General features: G+C 32.4%; 1 protein-coding gene across 1 annotated transcript; it reads left to right on the top strand.

Annotated features, from left to right (window-relative positions):
- The first annotated feature begins 6,549 nt into the window (after positions 1-6,549).
- On the top strand, positions 6,550-11,581 carry LOC137919746 (CLIP domain-containing serine protease HP8-like). Its single transcript, XM_068762923.1, has 7 exons — positions 6,550-6,639; positions 7,236-7,366; positions 7,726-7,942; positions 8,767-8,948; positions 10,011-10,119; positions 10,766-10,943; positions 11,245-11,581. The coding sequence occupies exons 1-7, from the start codon at positions 6,582-6,584 to the stop codon at positions 11,495-11,497; spliced, it is 1,128 nt and encodes a 375-aa protein (XP_068619024.1). The 5' UTR covers positions 6,550-6,581; the 3' UTR covers positions 11,498-11,581.
- The last annotated feature ends 2,199 nt before the right edge of the window (positions 11,582-13,780 follow it).

Below are 13,780 nucleotides of genomic sequence, written 5' to 3'. Positions count from 1 at the left end.
CTGTAATTTTCTACGCAATTCTCGATTATTTTCTTCTTAAGAACCTTCAACGTGTCCTTACTACCTTCTTACTACTACTACTTACTTACTACTTTCTTAAGCTTTTATATATAATTATTAAAAACAATAATGACTGGTAAAAAAAATCAATAAGAATTTTAATTCTTTTATGACCTTGTTTTTTAAATTAGTATTAGTATATTATTTGATTTTTAAATTAGTAGCAAATAGCATGCAACAAATGTTTTCATAAACAAGAAGAGCAATAACAGAGCGGTATATTAACATTTGTTTGCCTGGTGTTTTAAAAAATATTCTAGAACAACATTTACGAAGTATTCCAATTAAGATTCTCCCTTGATCAGTCAATGAGTAAACGTTCTCAGCCAAACGTCCCGCGCTATGATATGTTACGCTACTTCAAATTTTGCAAAACAATCTACTGTTTCACTATACATGTCCGGAGCTTGGCTGCGACATGCATTCCTTGCAGTCTATCTTCATTTGACGATGATTATCATATGGCAGACTTATATAGAACTATATGTCCACTACAATTTTTTACGTTACGCTTTAAAAGAATAGTGATTTATCATTCTCATTCAGCTACACCTCTTTACTAATTAGATAATTGTAAATTAGAAAGACATGTTCACATTGAGCAGTTGAAATAAGCCTATTAGAACTTTGCATCTTTGTTCAAATTAATTATTTATTTTTATATTTTACATAAAAGTTTTTTTACAATTATTATTTTTATGAAGTAATTACAAAATTGGCGATTAACAGTTATGTTAATTACTTGCTTAAAGATTATATTAACAACGATCAGATATCAATATAACAATACGTTTCCACTGATAGTCGTGACCGGAGGACAGATGGCGCATTCGTCACATAGGGACCGCGTAAATTAAGGGCATTTGTCACATTCGGCGCGAAAATGACACGAATGAGGTAAATCCGATGGGTGATGCGAGAACAACGGAGTTCTTTTGTGCATTCGAACACTCGTTACATTAATTAAATATGATTGATTTATCCTGTCCCTGTTACTATGTTACAATCGTATGTGCCGGCTTATTAAGACTTAGGCAATATGATTATCAAATATTGTAACTCGAATTAATACGAGTATTTATTTCTCATTGATATGTATTATTTGCCCATTGGCTTTAATATCTATAGCAAACTTTGGTCTTAGCAGTAATTTTATTAACTTGGATCAAATTATAATACACAAAACCGGAATAAAATTTTTACAACTCTCGATTTACCAAATTATAAATGCAAGGGCGCTGAAGAAACTAACCTGAACCTGTACCAATTGCCTGTTTTTTACAGATTTACTATTAAGTAAGATTTGTTCATTTCCTGGTGTTAATTATTGGCGTTTAAAAATTAAAAAACATAGAATCATAATAAACTAAATTCTTTTTTTAAATTGTTTAAGTAAATCTAAATACATGATCGTATCATATGATTGAACTAACCTTACCGGAAAACAGTTTTATCGACGAGTAGCCGCCTTTACCAAAGTCCCCTCGTACTTGCCTTTGAGCATGGTCACTTTTTGAACATGGAGCGTCCGCCTAAGTGATCTAACAGCTCGCTAGTCTCTCAATCCGGTGAAATCATCGAATATAGCTGCCCCAGGCGAGGCTTCCCGAGGAACCTTCGAGCTTCGCTTGTTTAAAAGACGTTTTAGGCTAACTGCTCTCCGCTTCTCAAACCAGTAGTAGTAGTAGAGTCAAAGTAGAATAGGAATTAACTCACACCACTAAAGGAAAAATCCAATCCTTGGAATATCATAAAAAAATAGAAAATCTTATCCAGTTTAACTGCGATTACATCATATTTTTATTAGTTATTGGCATTATTTAAATAAATTTTGATTATATCAATTTGTAACATGATTTTTATAGTTAAAACATTAAACACAAAGTAATAATAAATCTATCCAGCGCCGCGTTTGTGCGTCATCCCGAGACATATTAAAATATATTTTATTTGCTCTGTATTTTTATTTAAGAGTGTTCTAAATAGTTATATATTTCTAATCTACTTCTTGACGGCACAAAGAGAAGTCATTGTACATAATTATTTTTTTAAAATAATTAAAAAACACTATTAGTTATAAATAGCTTCGATAACTCAAAAAAATCAGGGCATATTTTCATCAATTTCATTTGTGTCTATACACATTCATTTTATTCGACCGTTTCTAAAAACATTCTTTAATTATTAATATAAATCACAGGATGTTCTGAGGGTTGCAGTTAATTAAATAACTGTTGCTATAATTATTCAAAATGTTTTGATAACATCGGTACTTTCTTAAAAGTCGAAAATAATTCTGTTACACAAAAGTAAATTGAACGCAGAATTATAATCATTTTTAACGTTTTAACTGAATGTTTAAGATTATAGAAAATACAGAGGTTTTCTAGAATTAATTTCAGGAAAATCATAGCTAATAGCAACTTAAAAACCTGAATGCTTAAGGCTATATCGTGTGACCGACCAAGCCGGAGTATATTTAGAAATGTATTATGTATGAATATTTTGAATTTTTAAAGGAACACAAACAGATGAATCAACGCATTAATGATGATTCTGTTGCAATTTTTTTGTCAATGTGCAATTAGTTATGTCGTAAGTTGTTGTATTTGATGACAAAACTATAGTATAATTATTTTAATAATTAATTTATCCTCTTTGTAACATAATAGACGAACCGTCCAGAGAAGAATTCTAGAAGAGCATCAATAATATTCGTGACATTTCTCTAGTAGAAAAAGTTTGAAACACCTTTTTCCATAATTCGTTAAGTTATTCCTAAAAATCATTAGCAAAAAAAAATCTCTTTTATTTCTGTTATGAATAATATTGATTACTGTAATAAGTGTATATATAATATGGCTTTAATACAGGCCCCTTACACCTGTTATAGATAAAGTTACGCACACTTGTGGGAAAATTCTTCACTTTCAATTCAGAGTTTTCGTACGATTATCGTGAAGTTTAGAGATATCGACACACTCTTAAGCGTAATTTACCAGTGCAAAGTTTATCGGCTAATAAGTCAGGTCTGCTGCAAATTAAAAGCAATATTTTAATTATTTAGGACACAAATATTACAAAAATATCAAACAATAATTAAATTTTTTCCACTCCGCTGTAATGAAAATAAATACAAAAATCTTTGTTATAATATTTAATTTAATACAGAGACCATTAAGATTTTGAAATACAGCCTACTTCTGCAACCTCACAAAACTTATTATTAAAGGAACTTGAAACATCTTGCCACTTAACGTCATAAAAACGTGAAGCTACAGCTCTTAGTTCAGTTTTTCCTCTCATAGTAACTCCGATGTGCTTCTTCGTTATACACATAACTCATTAGCGCGTTGGTCTGATAATAGCTATCCGTCGATCGCCAATCCGCAGTCATGGCTGCATCGCTTCTCATTACTGTTAAGTATAAAGCACTAACATTTACTATCAATTGAAACACATTGAAGCAAATGAAATCAAAATCCACAAATTTAACTATTCAATGACACAATTCTTTCATTTGTTAATCAGGACAAATATTTAAAAAGCATTTTATAGTCTCGTTGACATGCCGTTATCCAATTGTTTTTCTGACATCTGACATTAGTGGTGATGACGCCTACAAAAACCAATAATTATCACCAAATGCAGATACGTATTGTTATCAGTTTATAGTTATCGTTTGAAACACTGTAGAATTTTATAGATTTTACATTATTTGCTGCAGCAAATGCTTGCAATTTTCACCTGACTCCTACGTGTCGAATCATCTTTTTATATTATCAAAAAATAATAGTCATTTTGCTTTTATTTAACTTTATTGAAGATAAACAGAAACAAAATTAGATACAATTATTACCTTAAAACTATCTCACTAAAAACAATGAATCAAAGTCAAACAATAATAAAACAAACATTACTAAACAGGGATCAATAATCTAGCGCATTCAGCAGAACAAACAATAATAATTACAAGTCATAGCAACTCGTCATATTACATTTAGTTTTAAATTGTATTGTGTATATCCAATAATTTAGAATGAAATTGTCTTTTAAAAGATATAAGAGAGCACGAACATATAACAATACCACTAATATATGAATTGTGTAGGTTACACATCCTATATAAGGCTACACGTTTACTGATATTTGTCTTGGCAGTTGATAAAAAATTGAGATTTAGAACGGGCTCTAGCTGCAAGAATTCGAAAATTTATCTCGGACAACAGTTCTGAACAGTTAACATGGCTAGCACAAATATTTTTAAGTGTAGTGGCGTCCATTAGAGAACATCGAACCTTCAGTGATAACATACGATATCTGTTTAACAAATTTTTATAAGCATCTCTCTCAGGATATGTACGAGTTATGATCAACTGACTAATATTTATTTCGAAGAAAGTGATAAGTTTACGTTAAATTTAAATTAATCTTCTTCAAAGTACACTTTTTGCTAGCGACGCACTTAATTCACTTATCCCAACGATGATTCCACTAATGGAAACACTTCTGAAACGCTTCTTTCGGAAGGCGTTTCAGCTGCTCTATCGTAGTTCTTTCAATATTTTTTGTGAAGAGCGAGAAGTTGTATTGTGCTAAATCTGGAGTTTAAGATGGGTGTGACCAGGCGGTGAAGATTTTTTTAGCCAAAAACTCGCGAATTAGTAGATCGCTACTTATCACACATCAGAAGAAGAAGGAACCGAAGCGCTCGTCTTCCGTTGGGAGCTCTGCGTTTTTGTTCCAAGGCCATAGCCATATACCCAACCTTCATCTCCATTCAGTCCTTTAAAAATCTCTTTAATATCCCTCTGCTTGATTATACTTATTATTTAAACCTCAACAAAATTTAGTTTGAAAGATGGAGCAACGACTTTTTGTATTAAAATCATACAAAAAACTCCGAATTTCAGTTAAAACCCATTTTTCTCCATTGTAATAGACATATCTTTACATTGCGTAATTGTATTTTAGTTTTCTTCATTTTACCTTATTATTTAAAGGAGCGCCCGAGTCATCTGAGTATACTAAGTTAAATATACCCGAACAGTTCTATAACAAGTCATTTAATGTACAAGCTGTAAGTCTGTGGAAGGAGCTACCTTTGTAGAAGTGTGTGAAAATCTCTTTGAGCTTTTCAAAAGCTTGTAAAGCTGAATAAATCGCCATCCGTAGTAATATGTTTTGCTTTTTCCTTCTGTAACCATTTTAGATACTTTTTCATATTTTAAAATATTGTGATATTAAAAACATATACATTATTAGAAGTTTCATTTTTATAAATAAAATATTGTAAAATATTATATTAGTAAGTACATTCTTAACTTTTATACACCAAACACCATTCTTTCTATATCAGTTGACACGCGTTAATTAGTTTCCAATCCAACCAAAGGTTATCTATTAGAAATCGCGGAAAGCGATATGACCGTCAATAAATGTTTCTGTGTTATTATATTAATTTCATTTTATTTATAAGATGCGAAGTGAAATAAAAATAAACCAACTGAATCAACGAACAAATCACCGAATTTTTAAATCACTTAAACTTTATTGCTCCTACAAATTTCAGATGGACAAAAAGAAATTGAAGAAAATAGTAGATTGTATTGTATCTTTACAGTAAGAAGAAACTAGTGATACACCTTGTTTATAACATTGCAATTTTTGCTCGTAACGCAAAAACAAAACATATTTACACGCGACAGCCTAATTATTGAAAAATAAGACCAATCGGGATATAGCATTATATTCAGCACTTACTGACGTCAAACTCTAATACTTTTCCTTATTTTCAAATTAATAAGACCACGCAGGAAATAAACATAATAAAACGATGTTCATTATTCTACTTAAAATTAATTATTTCTGCTAATTACTTAATTTAATAGAAATATTTTCATACCCATGGCATCCTAATTAGATAAGTGATTTAATTAGCGAAAGAATCATACAATTTTTTTACTTTGGAGTATAGTAAGTGTTGTTGAGATGATTTTAATCCAAATAGATTCATATAGGTAAGATAAAATAAATGGATTATTTTTTTTGTTTATTTTGGTGTACTACAATAAAGTTTATATGTGAACAAAGCTATTCACGTCTTATTCATCACCATTATCATAGCAGCCACAGGGGATCCAATGCTGGACAGAGATTTCCATCGGTCGATAGGGGCCGCGTATTCTTACTAATAAATCCCACAAATTGGTCACCATGTGTATTAATGAAAAAAAAAAGGCTAAAGGACTCTTTAACTATGTTACTAACGAGTATCGCAATATTTGAGAAACCTTTAATTTTAATTTATTTTATGCGTTGTATGGTTAATTTGTGTTTTATCACAAAAGAATATATGTCATAATAGATTATATCACATAAACATGGCGGTTGGGCAAATCCCAAAAAATTGCAAAACAATATGTATCTTTAATGGTCAATGATATTAAAAAGCGAAAATAAATAATATATGACAGTCTTGAATCTAGAGCCGCGTGGGACGGCTGTGCCCGCCAGGCGCAATGTTGTTAAAAACAATTATATTTATTGCGCTTTCAATTAATGTAACAAGCGGTATCAGTAAGTAGTAATTAAAAAGTAAATTAACTTTATAAAAATAAATTTTCGCCATAAAGTCGCATAGTGTTCAGTGAAAAATTTTGTTATAATGTCATGTAAATAAACGATTATTAGGTACACCCAGACTGAGTAGAAATATTTGTAAATAACGACATTTTTTCCAAAAACGTTGACAGGTTCTTATGTGTCAATAGTTCTCGGGAACAGCAATGTTTTTTTCATAACATTAAAGTTTAAAGAAATTGTGGTTGATTTATATATATTACTCGACAGTAACGAAAATAGTCACGAACATATGTTTGCTGTCCTTACAGAGTGTAATTTGTGCATTTTCTCTTCTCTGTGCAGATGAAGTAATGTCGGTTTATCCATTTATATATAACCGTTATTTATACAATTCTCAGTGACTGCGAGCCGACACCAAAAATTTCATAAATTGTGTACAAAAAAGCCTTATCAAACCTTGTCTTAAAGGGGCCTAGGGATAATACTTTCAATTATCGGAAGTTCGTAAAAACTTGTTCTGACCCCCGTGAATTTCCAACCACAAAAATGACATGCACCTGATGTCTTGACTTTATATTTTGTACCTACAGGAATCTGCCAGGATTGTATGTCAATAAAAGATTGTGAACCCGCGCTCTCTCTAGCCATTTATAAAAAGAAACCTGAAACAGTACAACTGCTTACAAGAGCCTGTTGTGGTCATGATGGAGAGTTGCCGAAGGTATTTTCTAGAAGTCATTTATAAATTAAAAACAACTTAATGAAAATTCAAAATCACTACATTGAAAGATTTATTTGACTGTATGTAGCCCGGGATAAGTAGAACCTTCTTAATAGTACAATATGGCACTAAGTTGTATTACATGTATTCTTGTATTAACAATAGATATCATGACAACATACGTTAATAAATTGCATTGCCGCAAAAATGAACATAATATTAAAATTTATTTCAAAAATCATTACCTCTAAAAGCAAACCTATTCGAAAAACCATGTTGTATTGAAAGTTTATCCGATAATAAAAAATTGTACAATTTTTAATTACAACTGTCCAAGATGTTTCATGTTTGTTTTACAGGTTTGCTGTGATGATTTTATTCTATCACGAATTTCCATTGATCAAGAAAATGAAATAAACACAGGAAATGAAGTAAATATAGGAGATGAAATTGAAACCCATCATAATATAAACCTTTTGTCTGGTGAATGCGGTGACGGAACGGGAGACCGGATCGTGGGTGGTACAAGTGCCTCACTCTATCAATTTCCTTGGCTGGTTTTGGTCAGATATAAAGGTAAGGCATAAATCGACTGAAATATCTATGCATAATTATTTCATAAGTAAGATAAAGACCAATATTTAGCCACTACACAGGAGCTATGCCACACCGATTAGTGCCAAACACAGACTCTGTGTCCTGAAGATGCCTCGTGGAGGGGTGAAACACGTGTTGAGTGATTTGGCGGTGGCGGTTGCGTGATTCGCATTGTTTGCCGCATACGCATTTATCAGCAGGCTGGCGGGCGGTGCATTTTATTGTACGACTACCACTGCATGGGCGGAAGTGGCTAAATATTGGTCCTTATCTTACTTAGGACGGACTTCCGCGAGGTAACGCCTGATTCCATTAATTCATTATTTCATATTCATAAATTATAAATCAACACCCTTGTAAATTTCTAGATAACTATATCCAGCAAGATCATACAGACTGTCTTTAATTATACAATGACCTAATTAAAGACAAGCTGTATATAAAGTTCTAAAGTCTTACCATCAATAAGGTAATGTTTGTCAAAAAAATAAGTAGGCATATATAGGTTTAACTATTATTTAAATGTAATATTATTAATTGCCAACTGTGGGAAATGGTGTCACTGTCTAGGTTTAAAAAATTCTTGTGATATATTTCTTATGTTTTATATATTTTTTAATTCTCAATCAATCATCAGGTACATAAAATTAATAAAAGATTATCTGTTTTTTTTATTATGCAAGGTTTTTGCTCTATTGCAGTTTACTTCCACTCATAAGATATTTGTATGTTCCTAGCTGTGAACCAAATATGAAAATGAATGAATGACATGTAGATTTATATTGTTATTTTTTTATTCACAGAGGGCAATGATCTAGTATTCAGATGTGGCGGTACCCTAATAAACTCTCGGTACGTACTAACAGCAGCGCACTGCATTAAAGAACAAAATGTTTTTAGTGTACGAATCGGAGAGTACGACTTAGAAAATGACATTGATTGTACAGGAACTGGAGAAAACCGCGACTGCTCGGAAGGACATCAGGTACCTAAAAATAATTCCTGAAGAACTTTACTGTTTTTGTGGCTTCCGTTACTGGGGACCTCCCGTACACCCTATCTTGTTGTAGGATAATATTTGACATTCTTTAATAATTATTTTACACCTATCTTTCTTTTTTTATTTCAGTACTTTTCTGTCATTCATCGTATGGTCTATCTGCCTTCTTCTATTATTCTTCAATTTTCTATCATTCATCGCCTTACTTTTTTCGTCAATCTTCTTAAACGCTACAGATACTGGCCATTATCACATTTCTTCACCTTAGCTTTTGTTTATTTTTATTTTTATTATACATAATCATAATTCTTCACAGTTTTCAATTTTTATTGTTTCCGTAACATAATTTTGTGTTTTTTATTATTCCTCCCTAGTTCGTTTTTATTCAAGCTTTAATGTTAATTTCTCTACCTCTTATTTATTTGATTGCTTACCCGACGTGTATCAATTTTATTTCTTTTAATTACTTATTACGTTTAACGCATACTGATGACGCATGGTCCGTTTTTGGTTTTAAAATTAATAACAAACATACATTAAATTGAAATTTTATCAATCTCTTAGTCTTACATATTCAAATCTTTTCGTAAAAGCTCGATTAATTTTTAAAGAACGCTAGAGTTAAAATGGTTTTGTACGAAAAATATCAAAAGGATGTGTTATGGATTCAAATATTGGTTGAACTGTTAGTAAAATATTTTTTTCTAATTTATTGCTGTAAGAATGTGGTAACCTTGATGGATCCACGTCTGGTCAAGTAATATATAATGAATTCGAAGATTTTAGTCAAATAATTGTCACCGACGTAGCTTGTCGAAACATTCGTCCGAAATCGGAGTGGGCGGGGCACACCGCACGTGCAACCGACAATCGTTCTAAAGGTTCGCGAATGCCGACCACCAGCCAGTAGATGCAACGTAGTTAGGACACCCATTGGATACAGACCGGTCATTGCGGCGAAGTTTGGTGGATAACTATGACTTGCATTAGGCTTCTATCTGACATGAAATAATGAATGAAGAGCTTATGGATCTTTATTTTTTATAGGATATCCTCGTTGCTGAATCGATATGTCATAAAGACTACGCTGAAAAAACAGTTTTCGTGAACGACATCGGTCTTCTACGCCTACGCAGTGCTGCTAACTTATCCTACAGTAAGTTTATAATGTATTTACAACTGTTAATGTTAAATTTTGATTAATTACTTATTAGTAATCGACATCACTCGGCGAATTAAGAAGCTCAACTGGCATTGAGCAAGCCTCATAGTACGCAGAACAGATGGCCGCTGGGGTCTTAAAGTTCTAGAGTGAAGAACACGGTCGACAAGCTTAGCATAAGAGGTGCAAGTAAGTATATAGACGACCTTGTTAAGGTCGTAGGAAGACCCTGGATGCAGGCTGTTTCCAAGGGATCCTATTGTAAATCTATGCAGGAGGTATTGGACATGCAGTACCTGTCCTGTTTAAAATGGTGATAGGGATGATATTACTTATATGAAAGAATTTAGAATAATTGTGCTTTTCGACGTGTTATAATAATGTTATACAAAGTCTTGCTGAATAACGATATAAAAAGAAATAATTCGCACTTCTTTGGTACTTCCTTTAAAGGACGCATTTCTTGGCCTCGGTCTAATTGGATATATGCGGAGTCCTTTTGACGGCGACAGTGAACGTCTTACGACTGAAAACGATATTGATAAATATTTTGGATGTTAAAATCTCTTTAATTTATATTAAGTTCAGAGATCCTTCACAAATGTCAATTAAATCAATGTTTTGTTCCGTTTTGTTTTAGGAAATGCTGGTGTAATATGTTTACCTATAACAAAAGCTCTGCAAGAACAGAATATATACGGAGAAAGAGGTGTTGTGGCGGGTTGGGGTTTTACGGAAACTCAGTCAAATTCCAATGTACCGCTCACGGTCGATTTTCCTGTATATTCAAAAAATATGTGCGTGGAGCATTATAGCCGGTATGTTTATTGTACAGACAATAATAATTACAGTCTCAAGACTATACATACAGCTCCTGAACGCGAAGGAGGACCATAAGCTCCATATAGCTTGTAACCTGCATGTCTTATCATAATAAAAAGTCCTTTAATAGCATTGCATATTCTATAAAAGTTTACTTACCATAAAGAAAAACACAATATTTGCCAGTAATATATATTTAAAGAGCATTATGTTTGATACTGTTGAACTTTTTGCTCAAATTTCGTATATTAAATACAATTAGTACACATATAACAATCTATTTTTGCATTTACGCAGATATCATCAAAATAATGAAATAACGGTGCAATTAAACAACACGTTCTGTGCCGGCGAGCTCGGCCGCGATTCCTGCAAAGGTGACTCCGGCGGACCGCTTATGATGGAAGGGCCATATAGCAAGACTTACAAAATTATTCAATTCGGTATAGTGTCTTACGGATATTCAGATAAATGCGGAAGTGAAATTCCAGGAGTGTATACCGACGTAAGAAAATTCATGAAATGGATCTTGGACACTATAAAACCATAAACATGTAAATAAAAAAAAATATAAATGTAAAAAAAGAATTAGTAATGACCATTAATTTAAAAAAAACCAATGCATTAGGATACCTTATATGGAAACAAATTTGTTTCTGTTTAACGTAAACATTTTTGACATATAGTAGTTTTTTGGTATTATTCACTAACATTTGATTTACGAAATGTATTAATAGGTTGTGTTAATAAAATAGTAATGTTTTTTATTAAACTTTTTGATATGGGTTACTTGAAAGGAGATATATAGATATTACCAGGCTAACAGAATAGTTTACTATTAAATCTATCAAGTACCAAGCCCTGGATTCAAAACGTAGAAGCAACAAAATATAAACGAATAAATAATAAAAAGAGATACCATCGAAGAACGCACAATTCTTTTCCCGTTTTTATGACGTTATGACACGTTTTATAAAAGGAGTTGAAGAAACAGAATTAAAGCGATAATAAATAAAACATAATTATATAATTTTTTTATTTAAATAATAAATTTCCTTTACATTTTTTAAAATTTTAGAAACGCTTTTTTTCGTTCCGATTATATGCTTTAGCGTATTTAAAATAACTGTCAGAAAGTTCATCATTATAAAATGAACAGTTGATCATTATACAGTGCATGCTGTAACCAGCGCTATAAAAGACTGTAATTAAAGTTTGGTATCTATTTGCGATCTAACCATCTCTTTTCTCTTATTAAAGGCCGTTCTCTTAAATCCACCGCCACATAATACATAAGTCTTACTCTGTTTTAAAAACAATCAATGTAATGCATCAGTACTATCTATATACAATAACTGCACCAGAATAACAGGGCTACCGAAAAACACTATTTCATGTCCAAATGTAGCAACAGCTTAGAGAAATACAAATAAGTGGCATCTGTGTGTGATGAACAAAAGACTCTAAATGTAACTTGATATCTGACGTACATACATATTTACGAATATTTTCAAAATTTAGCAATTATTGACGTCATTACAATTACGCATAAAAAGTCTTAAACATTTCATTGATATTTTTATTTGGAACTATAATATTATTAGTATAGTTTTTACAAAGAACTCATTACAAATAAAATTATTGGTTATACAATGTTTATAGGTATTAGCTCAAGCAGCAATTGTAAAACACACTATAAAAAACCAGAAATTCCCTTTTATTCATATACGCATGTTTGTTTTTAATTAATAACATGTGACCACAAGATGATACAATACAAAAACAAACTCAACACCGAGGTCAAGATCATTACGTTCTGCTATTAACGACTAAAACTATATGATAACGGTCATCTGCACCAAAGGAAGTTCGCAAGGTCTTCATTCAGATTACAACTGCGGTCTCTCAATCACTACCGACTACTACGGCAGGGCAACCCTAGTGTCCCGATGCGTGTTGCCCTAAAAATACTAAATTTGTAATAAATAATCTATTACTAAATGAACACCGCATTTTGTTAAAAAAAAATGTTTCTCTATAATCACTATTCGACAGGGCTACGGAACGTTATCTGCAGCCTCACCAAGCAAAAATTACAGCATTTTGGAAAATTTTGACAATTTACTCCTCTCTTTAAGCATTCCTTAAAAGCGCGCAGGTACCTACCGCGAGCAATTAACTCACACCAGTCACCCAAAGGCTAAGGCGATCAAAACATCAAGTGTGCTCAAAAACAACACCTTAACAACTCTCTTACGAACCGATCTTTAGCTCTGTCGCTTAGATTTTTCGGCCGCAGAGGATCATTATCCCTTACAACCATCTCTAGCCGTATCTATAGCGCGCCCCGGCTTGGAATAGAAACGCAATACATTCATCTTTCTCTACAATTCCCCTTCGCGACTCAAAAAAAGAAGTAAAAAACATTACGAATTTTCTAGCCAAAAATCGAGCCTATCCAGAGCGGTCCGCTCAGACCGGCCTTATGTCTCAGGCTGGCCATTCAAGTTCCTTCTAACATCAACGAAGATGGGCAAGCCACAGCCAAGCCACGACAATGCGGAAACCTATTTGAAGGGGTAGTCCTGAAGCCTATTATTTAACATGATTACTTGTGTGAGCTATGTACTGATCTTATACTTAAATTCTTCATATTGTTTTCTTCCCTGTTTTATTAATATTTCGCAATGATGCACATCTACTTCAATTAAAAGATCTGGAAATTCCATACACATGTTCAAGTAATTAATATTATTAGTAATTTGTTTTCATAAGATAACAAGCTTCCGCTTGTCATTGGTTGGTCGTGCAGTGCCGAACAGAGAACCTCGCG

The sequence above is a fragment of the Battus philenor genome, unplaced genomic scaffold (assembly GCF_028537555.1).
Source record: "Battus philenor isolate CCGP_79_NKW_IND1 unplaced genomic scaffold, ilBatPhil1.0.hap1 SCAF_17, whole genome shotgun sequence".
NCBI classification, from domain to species: domain Eukaryota; kingdom Metazoa; phylum Arthropoda; class Insecta; order Lepidoptera; family Papilionidae; genus Battus; species Battus philenor.
The sequence above is the reverse complement of the archived record's forward strand: the minus strand, read 5'-3'. Positions and strand labels throughout refer to the sequence as shown.